General features: G+C 40.9%; 1 protein-coding gene across 3 annotated transcripts in view; it reads right to left on the minus strand.

Annotated features, from left to right (window-relative positions):
- Nucleotides 1–1,607: 1,607 nt before the first annotated feature.
- Nucleotides 1,608–27,752, minus strand: part of TENT4B (terminal nucleotidyltransferase 4B) — a 74,212-nt gene continuing 48,067 nt past the window's right edge. The window contains exons 2-13 of one of the 3 annotated variants that reach the window (XM_025852373.2): nt 22,602–22,725; nt 19,856–19,902; nt 18,245–18,365; nt 16,190–16,297; nt 13,785–13,913; nt 12,841–13,054; nt 11,351–11,477; nt 11,146–11,249; nt 10,855–11,042; nt 8,896–9,060; nt 7,676–7,721; nt 1,608–1,999 (exon numbers count right to left, since the gene is read on the minus strand). In XM_025852373.2, the coding sequence (XP_025708158.1) occupies nt 1,947–1,999; nt 7,676–7,721; nt 8,896–9,060; nt 10,855–11,042; nt 11,146–11,249; nt 11,351–11,477; nt 12,841–13,054; nt 13,785–13,913; nt 16,190–16,297; nt 18,245–18,365; nt 19,856–19,902; nt 22,602–22,725 (1,426 nt within the window). In that variant the 3' untranslated portion in view covers nt 1,608–1,946. Of the gene's footprint in view, nt 2,000–5,007; nt 7,722–8,895; nt 9,061–10,854; nt 11,043–11,145; nt 11,250–11,350; nt 11,478–12,840; nt 13,055–13,784; nt 13,914–16,189; nt 16,298–18,244; nt 18,366–19,855; nt 19,903–22,601; nt 22,726–27,752 lie in introns of those variants that run through there. The other 2 variants (XM_025852374.2, XM_025852372.2) reach the window with 2 other exon arrangements.

Consider the following 27,752-nt stretch of genomic DNA (forward strand, 5'->3'; position numbering starts at 1 on the left):
GCGTTTACATTTCAATTCTAGCAGAAGTATCAAAGATGAAACTTCTTAAAGCAACTCATGAAAATTCACCTAAAAGAAGATAAAACGGGGGGAAATTTTTTTTCCCTAGAAAACTCAGTTCAGGAGAAGTGCCATCAAATAGCAATACTTTAATAAAATCCATTTGAGGTAAGCTCAAGTACTGGATATTTCCACAGATGTATCAGCTTATAAGGGCCTTCGGGTGTCTGACATGTTAATTTACTAAAGCTACTTGCAAACAAAAGTCAGCATCATGAAAAGGAATGAAATAGACCAGTGTCTGTATTGACAAGTCACGAGCTCTCTAGAGGGGAAGGGAGTTGCAGAATACTACAATATACCATTTAGGTAAAAGGGCAAAAGACCCCCTGGCATTATGTATGGGCAGATATGTTTATGTATGTAAATGCATTAAAAAAACATCTAGGCAGCTACATCCCAAAATATGAAAGTGGTTAGCTCTGGGGAGCTAGGTGGGATCAGAGGGTAAAGGGCATGGGGCACCTGGGTGGTTCAGTCGGTTGGGAACCTGCCTTGGGCTCAGGTTATGATCGAGTCCTGGGATCAGCCCTGCATTGCATGGGGCTCCCTGCTCCGTGGGGAGCCTGCTTCTCCCTCTCCGTCTGTCCCTCCCCCTGCTTGTGCTGTCTCAGACAGGTAAATAAAATTAAAAAAAAAAAAAAAGAGGGTAAAGGGCAACCAGATCCCTTCATTTAGATATTTACATATTATTTACATTTCTTCACAATGGTATCTTCACATAGTTTGAGAAATTAAGTAAATTCATCATGTCTGGGTAGATGGACAAAATTGTCCTGTATATTCAGTTCATTCTCTAATTTACCATTTGAGAAACTTCTGGGATGCTAACAGGATATTTTGATCATACTTTTTTTTTTTTTTAAGAACATTTCCAATCCACATGCAAGAAGCGAGCAGAAGAGACCAGGCTGGAGGGGCAGGCTGGCTTTAACAGCCAGTTGTCTAGAAACTCTCAATCAGCTTGTGATGATCTTGAGGCAAACTATCCAGGATTTCCTTCACCGCCAATCAGCTGGGAGCCAGGCAAGCACCATCGGTCCAAGTCCCGGGACTGCCACTCCTCCCTCAGGAAAACATGCTCAGGTTGCGCTTGGTTATTAACCCTGCTTCTTTCTCTGTTCTTTGGAGAACCAGACATTTTCATTATTCTACTGTAACAGGCTGTGTAACGGGTTGCTCCACTAAACCTATGGTCAAGTATTTCAACTTCTTAGCACAGCAAGCATAACCCCTTGCATTAAAGCAAAGGAGAGAACTGGGTTGGCATTTGCGAATAACAGACTCCAAAGGGGGCTGGCTTCAGTCTGCAGTGCCTGTGGAGAGGCCCATCGCTGTCTTTGGGTAGGACCCGGGCAGGAGAAAAAAAAAGAGCATCTTAAAGCGCCTCCCACTCCGCAACTGGCATTAAAAAGGCTAAAAACGCACAGAAACACTATCTATGTACAGAAAAACCTCTCATCGGTCTAAACAGGGCTGCCTTTAGAATTACACGATAATTTTTTATAAAGCCATTCAACTTTTACATAAAGGCTCATACCAGAGGTTTTGGAAGATAAATGAAAGCACAAAGCCTTTATTGAATTGCAGATTATGAATAATAAGCCCAATGGTAAGCACTGGGGGCAGATGTGCGTAGAAATGCAATTTATAAAATTTTCGAGGCAAACAATTGACATCTTTGAAGAAATCGTCGTTAGCTTAAAAAAAAAAAAAAAGCTTCCAGGTGTGCAATTCATTCATAGTATTGATAACTGGTGCCCAGGATATGACCTCAGGAAATGTCGAGATTTCATAAATCATTTGAATCAAATCTCTTTTTCTGGTAAATTCCTTAGTGCCTCTGCAGCGGTAACTAGACAAGATTGGAAAGCTTTCAAGATGATTCAAACCTCCAGCACCTCACAGGAGTCCGCATTTCTTAACACAGAAGGCAATGCTAATCAAAGAAGGAAATAAATGAAAAGGTTATTAAAAACAAGCACTGGCTCGCCAAACTTCTAAATATATACATCTATATATAATCCACTAAACGAGGTTTCTCTCAATCACCCATTCACATTTTATATCCAGAAACTACACGTTCACCATTCACACTGTGCAGTAAGACAGTGCTTTTTAGTGATGAGTACAGTGAAGATTCTGATACTTGTCATTAAGTCTTTGGGTTATTTTAGGATTACAAAAAATCAAAAGATTTTTTTTTTTAAGTGACTCCTTCAAACTTAAATATATAAAAATCAGACAGGGATCTTAAATTCTGGAGATTTCAGTTTAGGGACAAAAAGACATACTATGAGAAACTGCAACCAAATATAAAGCGTAATAATGAAACGATTTAGGGCACAGCCATGGACTGCATAGAACCCAAGTTGAAAGGCGAGATAAATTTAAACTCAAAAAAATCTGGCTGATAACCAATAAATAACTGCACTCTCTTTAGAAGGTACGGCTGACTACAATCCGTAAGACAGGAAGGCTAAGTTAGCTTCACTAAGTTACTGGCTTTAGATAATGCTTCTCCTGGGCCTCTGTTTCCCCCGACCCACCCATCCCACGGGTCTGGTACCGGCCAGCTTGTGATACTTCATCATCTGTCATTACTCCAGCATCTTTAAGGTAAAACAACACTCCTAGCAAATTCATCCAGACTATTTCCTTAGTGGGGCCCTGGGCTTGTAGTCACATAGAAGCTGCCACAATGACAAGCACACAAGGCCGTCCAGAACCACAGGGACTTACGTTAAAATGCAAAGATGATGTGCAAATACTAATAAACACTTGCGCTGAAATACACAAATTAAGAGATTTCCTGTTATCGTCTGTTCTTAGTGATACGGCTGTTTCCTCTCAGTAAATCCAGGAGATACTTCAAGTTCACAACTACCAAAGGGGATGCGTTCTCTCTCTCTCTCTCTCTCTCTCTCTCTCTCGTTCAGTCTCTCCTACAGTGTGACCTCCTTCTGGCTAGCAGACTGTGGACTAGGTTAAATTTAATAGGGTGTATACTTAAGTAGAAAATGTAAAGGCCAAATACTTAAAAATCACAAAACCTGCATTAGAGTAAAACAAACATTAGCAGTGTATTAACGAAAAACTGCCCTTAAGTAAATATTTAATTCTGGATAGCAAGTAGATCAGCAGAGTTTATAAGCAATTCTCCTGGTGAATAATTCTGTCAACATTTGATTTCTACAGCTGGTTAGGTCGTTATCTTTGATGGAAAAAAAAAAAAGTTGCTCAAGGTGTCAAGTTAAAACAGCTCACAAGAAGATGGGAGAGAAACGGGCTTCTGGGTTATGTCCTTTACGAGCCACGCAAATAACTTCCATGGTAAAATCTGACTTGTTTCTTAGTTACGTTAAATCTCAAGTAGCGTACTGAAATTTGTTCTTTTAACGTGGATTCCACCCATAAATGTTTTGACAAGATAGTCTTGAGGTTCAGAAGCTGAGGCAAGATACAGACAGCACTTCCGAGGAACTGCTCTTAACGCATCTTTGTTCCCACGGTGATGCGACACCATTCTCTAAATATTTCACTAGATGAATTATGTCACTGATGAAACGTAGAATAAAGAGTGACTGTTAAATATAAGTTTCTACTCAATTAAGCTCAATAGAGCCATTTATGGAATGCTTTCCTCACAAAACAGTTGATGAGAATGTTGCTCCCCTCTAATCGAAGCCGTTGAACGAGCTCAGAGAGCAAGAACTGATGCGTGAGAATGAACTCTTCTGATCATTAACACTTCAGTATTTATCACAGCAAAATTGGGGATGTCTTTTTTATATGTTACCACTTAGTTTCTGAAAAGTTAATTGAGAAGCAACCAATCTCCTATCAACATTTCTAGTTAGTGACTGAAACACTAAGACATCAACAGCATGTTCTCATTGGAGGAACGGATGTTTCAAACTGTACGTCAACATTGAAGTAAAAGTGACATGCAACCATGAACAATAAGAATATCAACACAACTTAACAGTAATCCCCGATAATGGTGATTTCTAGGGATTTCTACAGAGCAACCTTGATAACTACATCCTAACCTAAATGGAAAGGTCTTTGCCGTGAGCACGTGGCAGCAAGAGGGTCCCGCAGTTCACCGTGGCCATCCTCTCTTCTGGCCCACCTACAGCTCTGGAAACCCCAAACACTAGTCCACAGGTTAAGACAAACACAACTCACACTTACCATGACACGGGGGAGGGAATGAGAAAACACTTGGGAGGTACGAGACTTCAGAGAAAAAAAAAAAGACTATTAGTCACACTGTCCCTAGCACGCAGGCTTTTACCCTGTGAAGACTTTACCCAGGAATATCTGGAGCCAAAGCAAATAACCCAAGTTTTAATGACCGGCACAAAATGCAAATAAAGGTAAAACACACTGAAGTTAGGACAAAAATATAGTATGATCAACTGTTGAAGCCTGGAGGGCAACTACATGTAAAGCCAGTAATCAAAGCGAGATTTGAAAACCGTGTGCAACATCTCCAAACAAGACAAAGACACTAAAAACCAGGCACCTTCAATGGACACCTTAAAACTGGAGGGAAAAAAAGCTTTTACCTTTGTCATCAACACATAACCACTCAGGGTTTGCGTGGACACGTCTACGAACTATCAGCACTTCTAAAACCAGTACTGAAATGTTTTTATTATGACTTTTCAAGGAGCTTCGACACCAACCAGGTACAAATAATACATGACTGCCAGAGAAATGCCACCACAGCGAGGCAGATTTGTAAGACCCCATTCTACAAGTACGAGCAAAGGAAGGTTATGACTCATGAATATGGATGGACTGTAATATTTAAATGACACATTTCTGATATAGTCACAAAATCTTTATAGAAAGTATTAGAACTCAAAAAAAGAAAAAAGACAGGAGTCAAGTACAGAGATGAAATGTACAAAAACAAATGAGCAGGCAAACTAAAAGTTCTTGAAAGTATTTTTACTTCAGATTGAAAAATGAACAGCTTTCCACACTGTTCATTGCAAGATACACAGTATTCACGAATACAATGCTGGTCATTTGAGGATATGTACACACCTCAATTTCTCCTTCATGCTTTTTCTTTTAGAAAGATACTGTTTACCAAAAAGAAACTTCAGCAGTACAGGAAAAACTATTTTCCCAATAAATTTACGAAAACCTAAGATTCCCAATGGAATCAAGATTATCTTCCCGCTACCACCACCTTAATATAATCACATGCTTATTGGAACGCTAATATCTGCACCCTAAGAGTACATTTACTTTCAACAATGAGGGTGATTCTTAAAACAAAACAAAACAACAAAAGAAAAAAACTTCAGTGTGGTAAATGTAACAATGGATCTCTGCAAGTATTAAGTGTCTGAAATAGGCAGCTAATACTGGATTTAATATTATTTTATAAATAATTGTTCCCTTAGCGGTAAACATCAGTCTACACGTTCGCAAGAGTCCTAGAAATAAATACTGTGATTATGCACAATATGTTATGACAAACTAGGTTCAAAGAACAAAAGCTCAACATCTTGATAAAAATTCTGATCAGAATAAAATGGGACTCGAAAATTTAAAACATTGTCAAAATAACATCACATTTAAAATTTTCCACAGTTTACACAAGTACTAGGAGTTTCCAGTTGTGGAACACATTTTTCTGTTGTGAATTAAAATACGAACATATTGAAAACTGTTAATTTCAGTGATGACATTAGTTTTGGTCTTACTTTAGCATTATTTTCTTTATAAAAAGTTGCACTGAGTGTCCATTAATGGTCTGATTGGTCTTCAGTATTTCATAAATGTATAGAAAAGAAATTCCTAAGAGCCAATAGTACTTTTTATGTATATATATATATATATATATATATATATGTATGTATATATACACACACATACGTATGTATGTATACATAAAAGAATCTCATTTCAGAAATGGCTATAATTAACAGAGCCACACACACTGATGCTAAACATAAGAGCTTTCACACTGAAAGAAAGCATTTTCAGAAATGTCACTTACACCCTATTATACTCAATATTCCCGAGTTTGAAACTCAACATGTGATGGATCACAGAATTATACATCTCATTGGTGCTCAAAGCTGACCACAACCAAAATTTACAGTAGGATTGAAACAAGCCAATGTTTTAAAAAGTTTTAATTAAAGATAACAATTCCATGGAAGGAGGGGATAAAGAATGGATGACAAGAAGTATTTGGTCTTAATGAGGCAATACAAAATAGATCCATTATCAAAGACCATTTAATTTCTAAAGATCAACAATACCAAAAGCATAAAGTGGAGTATAAGAAAATAGTTTTTTATAAGTATGATTTAATTAAAGCTGTTTACAGTTATTCTCTCCCACAGTAGTTAAGCATGGATTTAAAAAAGAATAAGAGATGAGAAAAACAAGCCCGCGCGGTACACAGGGTTAGAAGGGCCGGCATGCAAAGTCTGTGGAACTCGGGGAGTCACCGCAACAGCAACGGGACTGGACGCGGGTGGCCTTTTTTGTCCTATTAGGAAGAAAAACAAAACAAAAAAAGACTGCAAAGGAAACAAACACAAAGTCATGTAATTGCCCATTGCCCAAGACGACAGCACTATAGAAAACAGTTGCAAGGTAATTCTTAGAGATGACTAGAGATTTTTTCAGTGTTTACACAAAAGTACATAGTACATTTTTTTTTTTTTTTTTTTTTTTTTTACAAAATAAAACGTCATTTGCCACCATAAACCTTTTCTTTAGAGAGGAAAAATTTTTGCAGCAGGTCACAAGGGTTCTAGTAAGTCATTTCAATGCTGAGGAAAACAAATCGAGTAATAGAACTAATCACTTCCCTATATATGGATGTTAAGATGACAAGTCAGATTATTTTTCAAACTAATCCTGAGAAAAATCTGTTTACAATTTAAACAGTAATGTTATGTAAAAAGTATTAACAAATCCACTATTACAAATATCAATTTCCTATATGGTCATCTATATATACACACAATAAAATGGTAAATATATGCAAAAATATTAAAAAAAAAAAAAGAAAACATGCACAGATCACTTTCCCCTTTGGAATCTGGACTTCCTATGGGATACTGTTGTTCTCTTTCCCCACCCCCTGAAATCGGTTTTTGTTTCTATCACCCTACCCACACTGAATGCTATTCCCTATAACTCTGCATAAAGCCAATGAGAAATAGATTTATTTTACATTCAAGCTTTAAATCTTAAAATGACCCTGTTGTAGCATATGACTTATCAAATGAGCAGCCTTTTTTTTTTTCCCCCTTTTTTGCTTGCTTTTTGTTTTTGCAGTTGTCAGTCTTCATGATCCATTCCGTGGCGAGCTGGGAAAAAACGCAGTTGCTAAATCAGAGTCTGAACAGTGTAAGGCTCCCGAATGCCAGGAGTCCCCATCCAACTGTCCTGAGCATGAGATCATTGCACACAGAAGACAGTCCATCGTACAACGCCGACTATCTACAAAGGTCTGAGAGGGGGGCATCCCTCTTGTGTTTCCTCTTTTTGCCATGGTAATACTGATTATTTGATTTGCCTTGATGCTGTTTGTTTGTCATCAAGGAACCATGGCTTGTTTGAGTTGTACCTTGGAAACCTTTGCTGGAAGAACGAAAGAGCCTTGCTGATCCGTGCTGCAGAGAAAGAAAGTGGTCAAAGAGACATCAGTCCTGTGGATTCAACAGAGCACTCGCTAAGACCTGACTTGGGGCGCTTTTAAAACGAGGAATACACTGACTTATGTAGCAAGCAGAAAACGATGCTACAGGGGTTTCACTCTCTTGAGCTCTAACACTCTTCCATTCTTTTTTAATGGAAATATTGGAATACTGCCTTGACTTCTTAACAGAGTGCACGGAACGTGAAACTGTTCTCAAGGAACCTATCCACCAATGTACTACATAATAAATGGCATTACTGGAAGAAGCGCTTAGACACACAGGTACACTGCCAGGTCAGGGGTCATCACGACCGGCAGCCCCTTCCCTGCTCTCGGTCACTTTAACTGCCACTTGTGAATGGATCTGGGTGTGGTGCACATGATGAAGCTGAAAACTGGATTCTAGGAGTCAGGCCAGACATGAGGTGACCAACATTAAGAGTTCATCTCTACTGCCAAGAGGCCTTCCCCAGGGTCCCCAGAGTCCCCAGGGTACTGAGGGTCAGAGCCCAGTATGAAATGGCTCCTTTCCTCATGTTGATTCATTCATGATTAATAAAATTTCAGGCAAGTATAAAACTGAAAATAGAGTATTTTCTGTGGCCTTTTTAAGTCAAAGCTGATAGGAATTGACTGACCATAGTTGACCACTGCCCAATCATTTCAACACAAGCAACTAGGTACTGAATATTAAAATATAAAAAAAGGATATGTTACTCCCAGATATGCACAACACTGCTGTGAGGTCATGTACAAGCTTCATGTGAGCTTACTTCAAGTACAAGTCAATCTTTTTATAACTCTGCAATTTTTTTAATGCTCCATCTGTAATAAGGTGGGTTGGCTGGAACATCTTATAAGAACCAGTCTTAAATTCCCACAAAGGTTTACATTACAATGGTGTCTCATAACGATCTTCAGGACATCCTATTACTAGAAGCACTGCGCTTTGGAACCTCTTAGAAAAAAACAGGTTTGTTCTTTAAACCTAGAGTTTTCTTCAAATCCACGATGGATGGATGGATGGATGGATGGATGGATGGATGGATGGATAGATACACATACATACACGTGTATATATTCACGTGTAAGAAATTCCAAGTATGTTGTATCGAATACTAACCATCAAAAAAACACATTCCACACACCTGAGATTTGTTGGTGCTGTTGGAGGTGTTAGTGGTTTGGGTGCTCTGCATTTTCCCAACTGCCTGAGAGGACTCTAAGGACACATCTTGCGACCCTACTCGGTTCCCGGCGGATGGACGGCAGAGCAGCTGTTTCGGGGTTTTGCATGGTGTCGCGTCGGAATCCTAACACAAGTCATATGAGTTATAATGTGGCATATTAATAATTTAGAAATTCAGTATTAAGGAGGCTAAACAACTTCAGCTAAGTACTCTCCGGACTAAATTTAAACATCTGGGAGTTGAAGGAAGCACCCCAAGGAATTTATAAAATTAACTGCTTAAGCTTTCCTTCTTTCATAAATTTCCCTCCAAACATTCCAAGTGGCTTATTTTATCAGAGGGTCTCTGTTTGTTCCTAAAGCCATTGCCCACGCCTGACCTTGTTAATCGGCCTTGAAGGGGCTCACAGAGGTCCAGGTTTATCTGCACGTCTATTTACAGGAAATGAACCCTGGTACCATGGAAAGAACGTGGCCAAGACAAGGCCCTAGGTCCCTGACTCAACCAAAACCAAAATGATTGATTCAAAAGGCTCAATTTCTGCAAGTCTGCGATGACCAATCAGTGAGGCCTCCAACCAAACACCCCACGTGGTGAAGGGCTTCCTGGAGACAGTGGGCTGCACCCCAGCTGTTTCTAGGCTGCCTGGGCCAGGGCTGGGCCACTTCTCCCCTCAGAGCTACCCTTCACCTGCACACTCTACCCAGCGGCTCAGAGGCCCACACTCCTTGTCCCTAAGGCTCCCTCCTGAGGCCGGCTCTGTTCCCGCCCCACTGTGTCTGCGACATGCAGCTCGGCTGCGTCCTCCACATGGTAGATTGTGCCATAGGAGGCTTCGTGACTCCACTATGATACACGGTCAGCAACAACAACATAAAATTACGTCCCTTCCGTATTTAGATTACTCTTTCCTTCATACGCTTAATAAAGTCAAAACTCAAATAATTGGTAAGCCCATTTTATATTTCAATTAAGTAAACTCAACCTGATGAGGAAAAGTAACTGTAGGTATAAGTGCTCCTAAGAATTCAATCAGGGCTAGCGTCACACAGTAGAGGCAGGGCTGCCAGGGGCCTCGGGGAAGGAGGAATTGTGAGGGGCTGCTAACGGGTGTCTTTCCAGAGTGACGGTCACGTCCCAGACTTAGTGCTGCTGGCTGCACGGCAGCATGAACACACTGAAAACCACTGAACTGCACATTTTATGTGAATTATATCTCAATTGTTGAAACTTCAATCAAGAAGCTCAAAAACAGTATTGAGTGAAGGAGCCTTACGCAAAAGAGTATACACTCTCATCATTCCACTTATGTGAAATTCTGGAACAGGCAAAACTAACCTGTGGAGTCAGAAAATCCTAACAGCGGTTACCTCCAGGGTGGAATTCAGGACTGACGGGAAAGCATCATGAAGGACTTCTCTGGGCTGATGGTAATAGTCTGTATCTTGTTATAGGTGGGGTTACACACGTGTATACAGTTGTTAAGATTTAGTGAGGTACAATCCATTTTATATCAAAGGAAAAAACTAACCGAATGCTGAACTGTGGTTGGTGAGGAGCGCACTGCTGTACTTGGGGGAAGTGCCTGTAACTTACTTTGAAATGTATCGAAGAATAAGATGAATTAGTAGACAGAGGAATGAATGAATGGCTAGCTATGGGATAAGCAAGTGACATGTTAATGGTAGAATCTAATGGTAAAATATATGGACGCTCACTAAAATTCCTTCACTTTTGCTGTACGCTTGAAAATTTTAATTCAGTGTTGGGGACGTGTACAATCAGTGAACTTATTAAAATTTTCCAGTAACAAATAAGAAAAGGAGTTAGGCTTAGCCGTCTAGACAGAGTTACCACCCCCCCCCCAACAGAACTCCTAGGTCTCTAGGTGCAGAAAAGCCATGTCCTCATACTTACGACATCACTAGAGCTGGACTGTGTGGCAGAAGAGGAAGACACTGGACCTGATGAAGAGTTTGAAGAGTGTTTACTAAGAGATTCCGAGGTTTTACTTCTACATTTTCCAAGGGCTTCATTTTCTTCAGATAGATTATTATTACATTTATCTAACTGCTGAGTATCTACTATCAAGGTAACACCATTTCCTGAAAGAGTGGCAAAAGATTGGAAAACGTTTCTTCCCATTAAACACACACAACACAGAAAAGCCACTAATGCTCAGTCAATCAATCAGTGAAAAACTCTTACCATTGCATGCAGGCTCCGGCCTATTCTGCAAGCCCCACTGCTTTGATATCCAATCTCTGTACGTGGCAACTTCGTCCGTTACTCTAATTATTCTACCTAATATGCTGCATGTGTTTAAAGAAAAAAGAGGGGGGGTTCATTAATTTGGAGATAAGAAGCCACAACCAATTCTGACCCAATGGGCTGACTTTAGTTAAGCCTTTACCTCTCCGTTTCATTGTTGGGATAATACTTGGCTATTGGTGATACAGCGTGACTCAAAACAACATAGGCATAATCAAAGGCCTGTTTCACTTGCATGGCCCCATATGAACTCCTTCCAACGTCGTTACCTTTAAAAGAAATGTATATAGAAGATAGTAAGCATGACCATTGCTTAGTAAGAACTAAATGCTCATGGGCCCTCTTCCAGAAGAGCAAGGGCAATTGCTTTCCTGCTACAGTTGCACAAAGAATCTGGGCAGGCGGTTGTCCCAACTCCCCAGGCTCTGAGCCCGTGTATCATGCAGTAAGTACATTATGGCATATAAATTGCCTAAGTGCTTCTGGCCCAACAGGGACTATCCCATAATACAGTCATGCAAACAAAAGGAGTTAACTGCCTGCTCTCTCCTAAGAGTGAAACTAAGCTAAATGAGACATCCCTATTTTTTGTTTCTATTAGCTATCTAAATATCTCTGGCAGGAAACTATGAGCTCCCGAAGAACAAGGCCCACTTGCTGAAAATCTTTGTGTGCTTTGCGTCGACTAGCCTCCCGATAAACATTTCCTCAATGAATAAACACGCAGAACTATGTTTATAATATGGCACGATCAGCCAGAAAAGAGCCCCTAGGCAACTATTCTCCCTCTGACCTCCCCTTTCTTATCCATTTTCAAAGTTAACACAGTTAAGCAAATGACTAAAAGCATCTCCACTGAAGTCTGATAATGTAGAATCTAAATACTTTACAAGTATGGCAAGAAAAAAATATTGCCCAGAAAAACTAGGATACAAGCAAACAAACATAACCCCACGTAAGCAAGAAAAGGGTCTGCTGGTCCCTTTCAAGCCAACGTGAAGCTGGAGAAGGCACAGGGAGACCATGCAAAATTAAAAGAGGAAAGAAGGGGCCCAAAAGGAAAATAGACGGGTCTCTTTGAGCCCTTTCGCTCATTGTTTCTGAGGTATACTATGCTCACTGCCTCTGAGGACTTCAGAAACCTCACTTAAAGCCCTGACTGACAACAGGCTGGAACTGAGGGCAATGAGGACCCAACAAAGCAGAAAAATGGCCTTCACACTGTGCACAAATGCCCCCAATGGCTAGTACCTATACTCCTTGGCCTCGCAGGGTCAAATGGATTCTACTCCCAACACACTGGGAGTATGCGGTGTGCTTTTCTGGTGTATATGCACACACGCACGTGTGTGTTTTCGTATGTTTTCTTACAAGATATTTTTATGAAAAAGAATGAATACAATCAGAAGTTAATATTTCATTTTTCATTTAAAGAGAGATTTTATTTTAAAGATTTATTTATTTAAGTAATCTCTACCCCCAACGTGGGGCTCGAACTCACGACCCCAACATCAAGAGTCACATGCTCCAATGACTGAGCCAGCCAGGTGCCCCTCCTCTAAAGAGAGTTTAAAGTACAATACTGACAATGTCCTTTCTTTGAATGCCCACAAATTTACCTAATTTCAATACCTGGTTGTAAAGGATCTTCAATATAAAGCATCGATGGCCTGTAGCCATCGAGCATATTTTTCTGTACTTCATCTTTGGCCACATATGAACCACCATCCTTTATCCGGATGCCAGTCTTTAAATAATTGAAGTGTCGTCCATATAATTCAAAAAATTCTATTAAGAGAACACCATAGTTTGTATTGGGGATGCAAGCATCTTCCCTGGGATGTAACTAAAATCAGGAAGAAAAAAAAAAAGAAATTATATTGGCTTTTCTCTAAATTATCAAGGTGGGGAAAATAAGTGCCATCCTAACTTTGACAAGACACTACTATTTGAATTTTGGTTAGGACAGCAGCCAACAGGAAAACTGAGGCACAGAAGCTATGTTGCCGTTATAGACAACACGAAAGCCCAAGGGTGCCCAACTAGTGGGTGACAATCTGTTTATAAAATTCAAGGCTGAATTTTACAGCTGCCCCAGGATGCTGATGGGCTGACGTGGCCCAACACATCAGTGAAGCCATTCTGCCTCACGAGTGACACCATGCCTCACAAATACATTCAGACAATATTAAGACTTCAAACTTATTCTACCCAGATAGCAGATCTCAATTCCAGCTGAACTTCCAAGAGGCTTAGAAGATATTCTTGTTTTGGCATTTATACTACTATTTAAATTTATGAAAACCACGCCATACCTATGCATGTTAAAATCTGAGTGAAAATTCTCAAAACTACTAGAACATATGGGATTAAAAAGAAAAAAAGTTCTTTCCTGGGCTTTAAAAATACTTATTTGTGAAATTATAAAAAAGGTATCCAACCCAGTTTAAAGGAGTCATAAGTAATTAAGGGAAGCATTCCAATTAGAACTTGATCTAAATTTTTTCCCAAAATGATTCCGAATTGATTTATTTTATTTTGGTGTACACTAGGCATTGTATAATCAAACAACTTACCTGAAGGAAACTGACTGCCATTAAAAAGAGACTGTATGAACCAATTCCACCTGTAAATACTTCATTAAGGTCCCTCTGTAATAAGAATTGTTTCAATACTAAAACCAAGTATGGTAATACAGGATATTTCTGAAAAAGAAAATTATATTTTCAGTGAATTCCTATTTCAGTAATTGTGCTAAGCATTATCAGGAGCATAAACTGGTCCTTACATTACAAACTTTAGTGGAGATATCCAATACACTTAATTTTCTATTTTAAGAGCAAGCTAGAAAAAAGTAAGCTGTAAGTAATTAAGGATTTTCTTCTCACATCTAAAAATCTAAAACAGGTAGATGTAAATAATGGCATCCAAGTACTCACCATGGGACAGAAATACTAGCAATATATATTTGATGACACTCATTTATTTATTACCATATTGAATATTTATTTATTTTTCACCATATTAATTTATTTATTACCATATGCTACTGACTTGTAAACAGGTAACAGAAACAGTACAGGACCAGTTCTCAACGCTTAATGCACTAAGTCAGTGGGTTTGAAGGAATCGCTTTTCTCAGGGGACACTCCAGCAAACAGACCAGGGTCTTTCAGATGACTGTGCCCAGTGCCAGAGCAGGGGCAGGGGCAGTCCTGCCTGCTGTCTTCCATGTGGGCAGGTGACCACACACAGACCCACCTTGCATGCTTTACAGAGATGGGTGAGAACCCCTTAGCTGGCAAACACGGACAGCGAGTCCATCTTTTACTCAAGCACGGACTCCTTAAGTGCTCTCCACAAGCCAGGCGCTGGGCTAAGGATGTTGAGGGGAACACAGCAGACCCAAACATCTAGAAAGAAGTCTTAATGGCCACTATCTAGGAGTGATAGAATTACTAGTGATTTCTAGTTTGTTCTTGACACTTAGAATGAACACATACTGCTTCCAAAAGAAACAACAAAGTCTATGCTTTTGCAAATCATGTCAAAGAAAGCAAGCATGAGAAATAACAAAAAATCTTTGGAGAAATAATCGTTCTTAAACATTATGGTCAAAAACATAAATAGATGGGTCTCTTTAAAGCACAATCAGGCAAATTTCCAACAGAATTTGATCTGCATATACCCTTTGACCCCGAAACTCCACTTCCAGAATCTTCCTACAAACAATTTTATAAGTGTAAAGAAAGATGCAGGTATGGAAGGATGTTCAAGCACTTTCTGTGAAAGCGAAAAACCCTGGAAACATCACCAGGGGAGTACGACACAAAGCATGAGGTAGCCTGACAAAGGACCACTGTGTTGTCAATGAAAAGAATGAAGGAAACCTGTTTGTGCTGATATGAAAAACTCCAAAAAAATATGAGATGATGTGTATATAGCATATTATTCTTTTTGTTAAAAATTTCAAGAGGATAATCATAGGAAACAAACAGGGTTGCTGGGGGGAGGGTGGGAGGAAAAGATAATAGAGTTCGCATAAAATTTAAAAATTTCTTGGAAAAACAAAAATTTCAAGAGGATAAACAAGCCAAAAAGAAAGCTTGATGATGGTAAATCCCATGAAGTTGATTTAAGCATAAGGTATAAAATGACTCATTTTTCATTTTCCTCTGATATTGGTAAATTTTCTATCACGCATATTATTCTTAATTTAAAAAAAAGGTTTCTTTTCTGGGAAAAAGAAAATTTCCACACACCAAACACCTCCAAAAGAGTGGGATTATGGACAATCTTTTTCTTTCTCTGCTTTCCTGTACTCTGCACATTTATACAGGAATATAATGTTTACAACACGATAAGGTAGTTAAATTTTTTTTTCTCACAAAGAAACGAAAAAGGTGAATCTGTAGAATTGATTAAAAAAAAAGTATTCTGAATGGATAGAAAAGATATTCTAGGTGAACCAAAGCAGTTAACAGTTTTTAGCTTAAGGAGAAAAAGGCTGACATGTGTAAGCATGTGAATGTTCTGAAGATGTTGACAAATTCTTCCCTGTCTTGGAAGAACATCGAACAAATGAAAACAGACATTAAATCACCTCAAGACAAAGTACGGAAGCCTGCAGGAACTACCTTACAAGTGACTCGGGGGGGGCTCGGGAGGTTCTTCATCTACACTCTTAAGAGGTTAAAAGCAGACAAGAATGATTATTCAGCATCTTAGTCCTTATCTCCCCTAAAAGGAAGGATCGAGAGCAGAGAAATTCTTCAAAAGCTTTCCAAACCCTTGACTTGAGGTCCCATTATAAATTACTGATTATTACAAGCAGAGTCCAGGAGAAGTAGGGCCACTGCACAGGAAAGAAGTACTTGTCAGCAATACACACATAAAAACAGTTTCGCAAAGCGTATCAGAACCTCCAAACAAAAGTCCATTTCTCCGAGTCTCACTGAATCCACACTATGAATTCTCTGACCTTGGTAAAATCTTTGATGAGGTCGGCTGCTCTCACACCGTTCTGTACATTAAAGCTGATATCAACTTTCACTTCAGTAAAAGAATCTGTTAATTTAATAATAGGTACCTAGAAAGAGAAGAAAAGCAAAAGGCAAAATTAAAACACTTAAACAACATAATCAGGGGTTGGAAAAGTTACTAGACTTGAGGTCTCCACCTCCTCATGAGGACGGAAGAACTCCTGAGTGTCCTGAAAACTACACACCACACTTCCCTCGGCCTGTTAGATACTTTACATATTTAGCATTTAACCTCATACACTGTATTGCATCATTTGTATTGGCTGAGAATTTTGAAATCATGTAACAAAAACCTTTCTCAATATTTTGTACTTTGAATAACAGTTTCCAGCTCAGTATAACATCAAGAATTATGAATGTCAGGCCTTCAGCAAATTGTTCCTAATTAGAAAGCTGCTAGATTAGGTGAAACACAATAATCCACTGGTATTATTGGTCAATTTTGCAAATAGCCCGTAAAACAACCTACCAAGAGAAGTTAAGACATGAGAATTATTCTCAAATTTAAAAAATGATTGAATGATTTATATGAGATATTAGAAATTCTTAAAAAAAAAAAAGGCAAACCATAAGAGACTCTTGAGGAAATAAACTGAGGGTTGATGGAGGGGAGGGGGGTAGGGGAATGGGGTAATTGGGTGATGGGCATTAAGGAGGGCACTTGATGTAATGAGCACTGGGTGTTATATGCAACTGATGAATCACTGAACTCTACCCTTGAAACTAATAATAAAGTATATGTTAACTAAATTGAACTTAAATAAAAAATTATAAAAAAAAAAAAAAAAGGTTCTGGGGCACCTGGCTGGCTCAGTCAAGAGAGTATGTGATTCTTGATCTCAGGGTCGTGACTTCGAGCCCCATGTTGGGTACAGAGATTAAATAAATTTTTTTTTAAAGGCTCTATTTGTGCCATGTATTAGAAAACTCAGGCCAGCAAACTCTATCTGCAGAATTGGGTTTCCAAATTAATAGCTTTTTATAAGAAATAGTATAAGTTGTTTTTGTTCTAAGGAAAGCTAACATACAAAACTCCAAACTTCTAAAATAGATTCGATTTGTTTCTATAATGAGCATCCATGAACGTTCTTTAATGGCCTTTCTAGATAAAAGTATCAAGTTACTTGATCAACAAAATTTCAATCACAGTTGCCCCTTGAACAACACAAGTTTCAACTGTGCGCTTAACTTTTACACAATTTTACACAATACCGTAAATGTACTGTCCTTATGATTTTCCTAACATTTTCCTCCCTCTAGCTTGCTTTATTCTAAGAACGTAGTATATAAGACATATAACACACAAAATATGTGCTAACCAACTGTTTATGTTATCAGTAATCCTCCCAGTCAGCAGACGGCTCTTAGTAGTTTTGGGGGCATCCAAAGTCACATGTGGATTTTTTTTTTTAAGATTTATTTATTTGAGAGAGCAAGAATGAGAGAGAAAGAGAGCACATGAGAGGGGGGAGGGTCAGAGGAGAAGCAGGCTCCTCGCTGAGCAGGGAGCCCGATGCGGGACTCGATCCCGGGACTCCAGGATCATGACCTGAGCCGAAGGCAGTCGCTTAACCAACTGAGCCACCCAGGAGCCCCACATGTGGATTTTCAACCGTGTAGGGGACCCCCATGCTGTTCAAGAGTCAACTGTATATATAATTTTTCAAGGACAAACAGTAAGAGAGAAGAACAACATCATCTGTATAACTATAAGCTGTTTAATAGATCGCCATATTTTTATTTATACTTTTTTATATTTAAAAACTCTACAGTGGGTATTATATATAAGATCGAGTAATTTTTTAAAGAAATATATAACCACAAGTTCATTTGTTTCACAAACAAAATTTATATACAAGGACTGTGATCATTAATGAAAGGAAAGAATCATTTACTGAGAAGCCAACTATGCTCACCAAAATTAAATTTTTAATTTTTTAAGTTTCATGCATTAGTAACTAGAGATTTTTCGATGAAATGTCAGAAGAACTTACAGTTGCTTTGTCTAGAACTTTCACCGAATCCTCATCAGCAACTTTATGTTTCCGAAGGGCTTCTTCCAGGGTCCAGAGGGGAAGGTTCTCCCACTTCCCAAATACCACGAGATCAATGTCACTGAACACAGAACACAGAACACACACACAAAAGTTGTTTGAAGAAGAAACTGTACTTGTTTTCACTTAGGTTCAGGCTTCCAGACTTCAAATTAGTGCAGTGAAAACCTATTTCTCACACTGCCCAATGAAGACCAAATGTGTTGGTGGAGGCTGCTTTTTAGAGGGGAAGGGGAGGCTGGTGACTGTAACAACCATCTCCTCCTAGTCATTTCGCAGAAGTCAGGCCTCAGGAAACAGGGTGATTTTGAAAGAAGTAAAGCCTCAGAGAACACCAGTGAACATTTCCTGTTTGTGAAGGTTTCTGGGACTAAAAAACTTAAGACATGCCCATGTGGATGAGATTAACTGATTAACTCTGATTTAGATAATTAAGCGTAAAAAGTAAGTTGCAAACAGTGTATGTAGGATGCCACCACTTGGATGAAAAAGGAAGAAGACACACACCCATTTCCTTTTATATGTATAGAACGTTCCAGGGAGGATGTGTGAGAAACCAGTACCAGTGGCTCCTCCAGGAGCAGGGGACACAGGTGGGATCCAAGCTTTTCACTGTAATTATTGTGTGCCTTTTCAATCTGAACTATGGGAATGTACTACATATTCAGAAAATTCAATTAAAATTTTCACAGTGACTCAGGGTTTTGCTAAAACTCAGAATCTAAATAAGGAAAAATATTCATGAACGCCAAGTTGGATATTTTATGGCTTTTATGGGCCTACGATAGCAACGGGCAGAACAGAAATTGCTAGGATCTCTCCACATCAACACATTTTAAGTTTGCGTAAAGTAGATCAAATCAAGCTCAAATCCAAAAACATGATGGATGCCTACAGTTAAAATCATACTGTACTGTGCACCCAAAACTGTGTTAGGAGGGTAAATCTCACATGAAGTATTCTTACCACAATAAAAGCAAAAGCAAACACATGGTGAAATTTCAGTTTATAGAAAACAGGTTTTCACCCCTTGGGGAAGGCTCATCATCCCCCAAAAGGCCCCACCCTGCCCCAGGCCATGGGCCACGACTGGCCTCATTTAAGGAGACTGAAATTAGTAAGGGGCCTTCCTCAGAGAAGAGTCTGGAGCCTGAAGCTCCGGGTCCGGATGCTGGAACAACTGCTAATAGTCTTAGTTCTTAATAAGAAATGACAGGGCTGTCATTCCGGAGTGTAAAAGGCTGCATCATATAATACGACATCGATGGCTGAGTTAGTGGGTTCAGTTATGGAGGCGAACAGTTCTCTGCAGGCAGGTGGTCAACTGCCGAAATTGTTAACGGAGTCCACTTTCACATCTATCCCAGGTGACAGAGGTGTCAGTTTGAGAGGATCATCTCAAGTGATATCCTACCCTCAAGGTAATTCAAATAAAATACAGATAAAGTGAATTTTCATTTCATAAATCTCTTTTGTTTCTACTCTTCCACCATCAATAGCCAAAATCCAGAAAAAGGCACAATCCCCTGAAAGCTTCATAAATGTACTAACCTAGTAGGTAAATACAGGCCAGTTTTAAAACTTCCAAATATCTGGACCTGAAATAGAAAAAATTATTAACATTAAAGTATCCAATGAAAAGCCACCATGCTATGGAGAAATGTTGGGGTTTTGCTACCCTCTGTTGGTGTTTTTTAGTACTACAAGAGCATTTTTTTTTGTTTGTTTTAAGATTTTATTTATTTACTTGACAGAAACACAGTGAGAGAGGGAACACAAGCAAGGGGAGTGGGAGAGGGAGAAGCAGGCTTCCCGCGGAGCAGGAAGCCCGATGCAAGGCTCGATCCCAGGACCCTGGGATCATGACCTGAGCCAAAGGCAGACGCTCAACGACTGAGCCACCCAGGTGCCCTAAGAGCATTTTTTTTTATAACACCATGGCTTTCCGGAAGCAGGGATGCTACCTCTCATACGCAGACATGAGGAAAATACTTTAAACTTACAAGGTTAAAATATCAAATGCCCAGATTGAAATAGAAAACTTTCAAAAGTAATATTCAAGTCACTCGTGTTCCCTTATAAGGCAGAGACATGTTCAACAAAGGCATAATTTGGGTTCCCTAGGCGAGAATCTTCTCGAGGGCCCATAAGTTAGGGTCAGCGGCAGGCCAGCTCCACGGAGAACAGCAGGCAGTGTCATCCTAACGCCTTGCTGAGGCGTAAAACCAGACACATCCTATCTCAGCCAGGGAGCACAGCAGAAGGCTCAGGGTGGGCGAGGAATTGCAATAAAGGGTGAACACTCGGCCCCGGAGGTGAGATGGACCTGGGAATGGAATCACAGGTACGTGTCTCTCCCCTGGGAACAAAAAGATGGATAAAACCCCCCACCTCCAGAGGAGGAGAATTAATTTAAATCACGGTTTCTCAACCTCAGCACGGCTGACGTTCAGGGCAGACAGCTGTCTGTGAGGGGCTGTCCTGTGCACTGTACAATGTTTAGGAACATCCTTGGCCTCTACCCACTATATGCCCAGAGCACCTTACCAGTCAATGATAATCAAAATGTCTCCAACACTGCCAAGGGACCCCTGGGTGGCAAACTCACCCGCCGCTGAGAGACACAGACTTGGAGCACATGGGAGAATCCATGTGACCACACAGTAGCTGCTCAATAAAATAAAATTGACCCCCCCCACCGTCAACCCCTTCCCTTCACCCACAGTATTTTATTCAAAGATTTTCTGTTTTGCCAACTGGACAAAAGAAACTTCCTTAGCACCCCCATCACCATCCCATGACAAAGTCTAAAGAAAAGCCATGTAACACAGAGTAATGGATTCTAACTTCTTTGAATGCACAAAATTGTGTAACAGACCCTCAAAAAAAAAAAAAGCCCTAAAAAAGTATTCACTTAGTTTCAACAACAAGAATCACAAATAAGCAGCAAAGAGGAAATCTTGGGTTCTGTTCACTGGGTGGGTCTGCAGAGGGAGACAAGGAAGGGCCAGAAAGAAGGAAACAGCAGCATCAAGAGAGGAAAACAGACTTATGCCTGCATTCGCCTAAGAAAATGAACTTCTAATGACATAAGAAACTTCTACTTGAGAGCTACCATACGACCCAGGAATTGCACTACTGGGTATTTATCCCAAAGATACAAATGTAGGGATCCGAAGGGGTACATGCACCCCGATGTTTATAGCAGCAATGTCCACAACAGCCAAACTGTAGAAAGAGCCAAGATGTCCATCGACAGATGAATGGATAAAGAAGATGTGGTATATATACACAATGGAATATTATGCAGCCATCAAAAGGAATGAGATCTTGCCATTTGCAACGACGTGGATGGAACTGGAGGGTGTTATGCTGAGTGAAAGAAGTCAATCAGAGAAAGATATGTATCATATGACCTCACTGATATGAGGAATTCTTAATCTCAGGAAACAAACTGAGGGTTGCTGGAGTGGTGGGGTGGGAGGGATGGGGTGGCTGGGTGATAGACATTGGGGAGGGTATGTGCTATGGTGAGCGCTGTGAATTGTGCAAGGCTGTTGAATCACAGATCTGTACTTCTGAAACAAATAATGCAATATATGTTAAGGAAAAAAAAAAAGAAGAAGATAGCAGGAGGGGAAGAATGAAGGGAGGGGGAATCGGAGGGGGAGACGAACCATGAGAGACGATGGACTCTGAAAAACAAACTGAGGGTTCTAGAGGGGAGGGGGGTGGGGGGATGGGTTAGCCTGGTGATGGGTATTAAAGAAGGCACGTTCTGCATGGAGCACTGGGTGTTATACACAAACAATGAATCATGGAACACTACATCACAAACTAATGATATAATATACGGTGATTAACATAACAATAAAAAATTTAAAGAGAAAAAAAGAAACTTCTACTTGACATTTTCATTTGGCTATAAACAATTAACATTTGTACCAGCAGGCTGGAACAAAACAGTAGTGGGATTTTCCTACATCAGATCCAGTAACACACTACTACAAGAAGGCCTGATCTTTCTTCTCTGTATACTAATGATTCCTAAATGTAGTTTACCTTTAGTATTGCTATTCAGCACTGCAAAGAAAGAGTTTTAACTAAGTCAACCGATTCACTGCAAAAATTAGGATGCCCCGAATTCTAAAGGTTAGAGGAAACCATTTGCCTTTAAAATTTAATTGGACCATAAGTGTTGAGACGCACATAGACTTGAGTATGAGGACTGAGACTCTCTCCAGCCTGTGCACAGGGACAGCGCCCTCAGCACCCAGCTACCCAGACAGGTACTCACATCCGCACTGGGCCAGAGCTCCTTAATCACACTCTCGATCCTGTTCACCACCTCCATCCGCATCTTCTCCTCCTCTGGTCTTGGAGACATGTATTCATAAAAATCACTGATTTCTTCATGCAGACTGAAGGAAAAAAAAAAAAGCAGGGAAGTTAATATTATAGGCAACGCCAGTCTGATGAGAAATCACTATCTTAAATACCCTTACCTAATTAAGTCTTATAACTTCACTGATGACTTTATGTTCATAGATTTCTACCTTAATTTTAATGTTACAACTGATGCTAGGCTAAGATGGGAATATACAGAATTTAATAAAAAAAAAATGCCGTAAGAGTTACATTAAATAAGAAATTCCAAGAAGTCTTTTTTTTTTAAAGATTTTATTTATTTGATAGAAAGCGAGAGAGCACAAGCAGGGGGAGCAGTAGAGGGAGAGGGAGAAGCAGGCTCCCCGCAGAGCAGGGAGCCCAATGCGGGGCTCGATCCCAGGACCCTGGGATCGTGACCTGGGCTGAAGGCAGACGCTTAACCATCTGAGCCATCCAGGCGCCCCAAAATTCCAAGAAGTCTTAACGGCAGCAGAGTATAGCAGCTATCGTGGACTAGATTAACGTGCCCGTGCAGAACGCTCACTGCGTGGATGTGCGCTGGTGACATTTTTTTTATTTTTAAATTTTAATATGGAAGGCCCGGCCTCTGCCTTTACAATTCAATCCGGTAGACACCAACACAGAAAGATACAGAATCCAGATGCCACAGGTGAGCTTCCTGGCCATAGAGCCCTGACCCTCTCACCCCTCTATGATCCATTCCTCACAGCAGCAAAATAGCATGTCTTTTGGGGCGCCTGGGTGGCTCAGTCATTAAGCATCTGCCTTGGGCTCAGGTCATGATCTCAGGGTCCTGGGATCGAGCCCCACATCGGGCTCCCTGCTCGGCGAGAAGCCTGCTTCTCCCTCTCCCATTCCTCCTGCTGTGCTCCCTTTCTCACTGTGTCTCTCTGTCAAATAAATAAAAATCTTAAAAAAAAAAAAAAAAACAGCATGTCTTTTGTGATGTTTGCTTAGTGAATCAAGCGTCAGATGAACAAGTGAGCCAGGGACCGTCAGCAGAGACCTGAAAAGAATGGCCAGCAGACAAGGCTCCATGAAGGAGCTAAAGATTTCCAGAGCCCAGGAGGAAGGAGGCTGCCCGGGGAAGCACTAAGCAAACTCCACGGGCTGCGAACGATGGAGGTGCAGGAGAAGCCACCGAGGAACGTGGGCCCCTGGCCACAGCTGGCTCCGAATGAGGAGCTAAGAAGTTTGGACTTTCCTAGGGAAACAAGGAGCTACTTCCATGTTTCTGAGAGGGAACAGGGAAAGACTGACTTCAAAAATGCAGCATCTGAAGAAGATTCGTCTGGCAACTGTGTCGACAATGGACTGGCCAAGAGACAAGACTGGATGCAGAGAGAGCAGTCCATAAATTACTGCAACTGCAGAAGGGCTGGACGAAGGCCTGGGGGGTGGCACAGGAAAGGAACGGGCGCACGCACACACACGCCTACACACACGCACTTGCACACACACATGCTCAAGCGCGCGCGCACACACACACACACAATGGCTGGGCCTGCAGAGCTTGACCAGCAGTGGGAAGAAGGAGGCTGGAGAATCAATGAACAGGATGAAAGGAAAATCCCACTAGGCCGGCTACTGAGTTGGACGCAGTCGATTATTACCAGAGGACAGAAGAAACTGAAGATAGCAGGTGCAGCTGTGAGGAGCCACCTTTAGGAGGGAAAGTGAGGGGCAATGGGAGGAAATCTGCTAAACTTCCGCTGAATGCTGGCGACCCCGGAGGCCGCGTGAGGATGGATCTCACAGGGTCTCCTCGGACAACAGTGGCGGAGCAGGAGGCCAGGAGGAGGGCGCTAAGAGCAACGGCTGCCAAGGGCCTGGGAGCGAGAGGGGCACCCGGCAGGGCTGGGGGGCAGGCATGGAGGGCAGCCCCACAGGAACACAGTCCTGAAGGATTCTGGTTTAGAGCAGTTACATGAGTCCCAGGAAGCTGGAAGCACCAGGAAACAAAAAATGATCTTGAGGAAGGAAAAAAAAAAATGCCTAATTCCCAACCCCCACTTGGCTATAACATTTAAAACGTGGCCAAGTAAGCAACAACAGTCTGCCTCTTCTAATGTTGTATTTTTAGACTAAGAGTCAAAAAACTTGAGTTCTAGACTCAGGCTCTGCCTGAAGGCAGCTGTGTTCCTTCAGAAAGGGACTGGTGCTCTCCAGCCTCAGTGTCCCTCAGGCACAAGCTGGGGGTTAGCAACCAGGATCCTTTTCAGGCCCTTAATGTCAAAAGCTGGTCCATTTGGTAAGGAATAATTTGGAGCGGTGTTCAGTTCGGCTCGTGTACTGTGCAACGCTGCAAAAACAAAACAAACAAAAAAAACCCCCACCAAACTGGATCTTAAAACTCCAGGGAGTTTTGCACACAAATCCGTACACTCCCAGTGGGGTCAAGTCTTCCTGAGTACACTGCTGGGTACCTTAGGATCATCACCTTCTGATTTTTTTCTTAAAGCTTCCCAGGGTTTTTTCCTAAGGCTATATCCCCTTCAGGTTCTTGAAGACAACAGCTAACATGATCAGTCCAAAAATTCCACAGTTTGTGCTGCTCTTTCAGAAGGATGAGGACCACAAATTAAAAGGAAAACAGATTTCTTAACTAACTGGATCGTTTGCTATGAATGATCAAAGCATATTTGTGGTCCAAAACCACTGGGGAATACTTCCATTTTAACCAACGGGAAAAACCCCTAAACGTCACTGCATCTACTCCACAAAGGCCCATTTACACCATTTCTAATTCAAATACAGGCAAAAAATATTTAGCCCAATTTCCAGTTAATCTTCAAATCACAAGAAACTGAGTGAGAATTTATTCTCTAGACATTATTGAGTGCCTAGCTAAACACACTAGAAGGAAAGAAGGTTCATCAGTCAAAAGTGATCCTTGTCCAGTCTAATGAAAAGAAATACTCATTTAAAGTAGTTTTGTGGTGGATAACATAGAAGTTCCACACTGTTCCACCACAGGCAGGCTTCAGATGACCAGAAGGAGAGCTTTCCAATGACCACAGCTGCAGGGAATGGAATGGGTTGCCTTGAAGGGTAATGAGGTCCCCCTCACTACAAGTGTAAATAAAGAAACTAAATGACCATGAGGCAAACAAAGGTCTAATAAGACATTTTTTTTTTTTCTTGAGATTTTAGGGGCACCTGGGTGGCTCAGTTGGTTAAGTGTCTGACTCTTGATTTCGGCCCAGGTCATGATCTCAGTCAGGGTCGTGGGATCAAGCCCCGTGTCCGGCTCCGTGCTCAGCACGGCTCCACGCTCTCCCTCTGCTCCTCCCCCCACCTGTGTTGTCTCTCTCTAAAATAAATAAATAAAATCTTAAAAATAAGAAAAAGATTTATAAGCAATCTCTATACCCAATGTGGGGCTCAAACCTACAATCCCAAGATCAAGAGTTGCTTGTTTCACCAACTGAGGTACCCCACAGACACTTCTGAACTTGGTAAAAAATGGGAAAGATTCTAAAATTCCATTTATCACTAGGGTTCTAGGTTTCTGATTAGCACATTAAGCCGGATAAGCTTTTAAAATAAGACCACCCTAAACATTAATATTCCATGGAACCATCTCCCTATTTAGGAAAAACTGGTTCCACAGGTTATTCTAATTCTTTTATTGATTTGCATGTGTGACACTGGAAGCGGGAAAGAGGAAGGGTGTGGGGGGAAGGAGGGCTACTGAAACTCAAATACACGCCAACAGTAAGAACACGAGAACCCATCTCAGGTCGCCGGGGCCAGCTCCTCCCCACACGGGAGGAACACAAACACCACTGCCTCTCTCGCCTACATGCAACTAGCTATGCGTAAAACCCTTCAAGAATCGAGAAATCTTAGTACACTGAGGGAAAAGAACTTCCAGTACAGATTTTTAAATCATCTTGAGGTAGCTCTATCTCTGTGGACTGTATATAATTTTACTGGCATGGTGCCACAGATTGTCTAAGTGCTTAAAGAATCCTGAAGGAACAGAATCCTGTTTTTGGAGCGCCCACTATATGCCTGGCACACTTTATTAGGTCAGCATGATGACCTAATAAAGGCCAGAGACTAGAGAAACTCTGTAAGCTTGCTTTCACAAATTAATGTAACTTTATGCCTCTGAAATCCTCCAACCACACAGGGAAAATTTCAATTTCTCCCACATCGGGATCAAAACTCAGTTGTGATTAATTAGTAAATATGGCTGAATGTCTCCTACCCCAGCCTTACAGTTTCTCATTTTAATGTGGAAATATGACTCTTTTTTCTAAGATTTTATTTATTTATTTGACAGAGAGAGACACAGCGAGAGCGGGAACACGAGCAGGGGGAGTGGGAGAGGGAGAAGCAGGCTTCCCGCTGAGCAGGGAGCCCGATGCGGGGCTCGATCCCAGGACCCCGGGATCATGACCCGACCGAAGGCAGACGCTTAACGACTGAGCCACCAAGGCGCCCCTGAAAATATAACTCTTGACCAAAACTCGTATGTGACCAAAACACAGTGCCTTCTATTAGGGCATCGGTATTTGTTTTTTTAAAAGGAAAAGTGAGCAAGAAAGCACTCCACTCCCTGTTTATAAAGGAAAAGTATGTTACATAAAAGCAGTATGATAAAATAAGTGCCACTGTGTAACTGGGAAGGGTGCCCCCCAAAAAGAATGTGAATCGAAATTAATTTGCTAGGGAAAAATTTACATTAACCTCAAAATTAGTAACAATTTAATGAGACAAGAAAGAGATATAAACAAAAAAGTTTCTATATTTTTAAAAAGTATAATGCACAGATCATTTAAATCAAAAGAGAAGCAAAAAAAAAAAAAAAAAAATCACTTTGGCTCTGAGATAAGCTCTACCAGAGGAGAAGTGCTAGCCTTTCAAAAATATACGAATTTCATAATGCTCATCATAAAAGGGGGGGGGTTAAGAATGTAAAGAAATGGCCCTGGAAGGCTCAATTTCTCTGGCTATATAAAAGGGAAGAACCTGTTTCACGCCTTTTCAACTGGGCTGCCGGGGGGGGGGGGGGGGGGGGGGGGGGGGG

This window comes from Callorhinus ursinus, unplaced genomic scaffold, assembly GCF_003265705.2.
Source record: "Callorhinus ursinus isolate GAN/ISIS: 27379988/994484 unplaced genomic scaffold, GSC_fseal_2.0 scaffold56, whole genome shotgun sequence".
In the NCBI taxonomy this organism is placed as follows: Eukaryota; Metazoa; Chordata; class Mammalia; order Carnivora; family Otariidae; genus Callorhinus; species Callorhinus ursinus.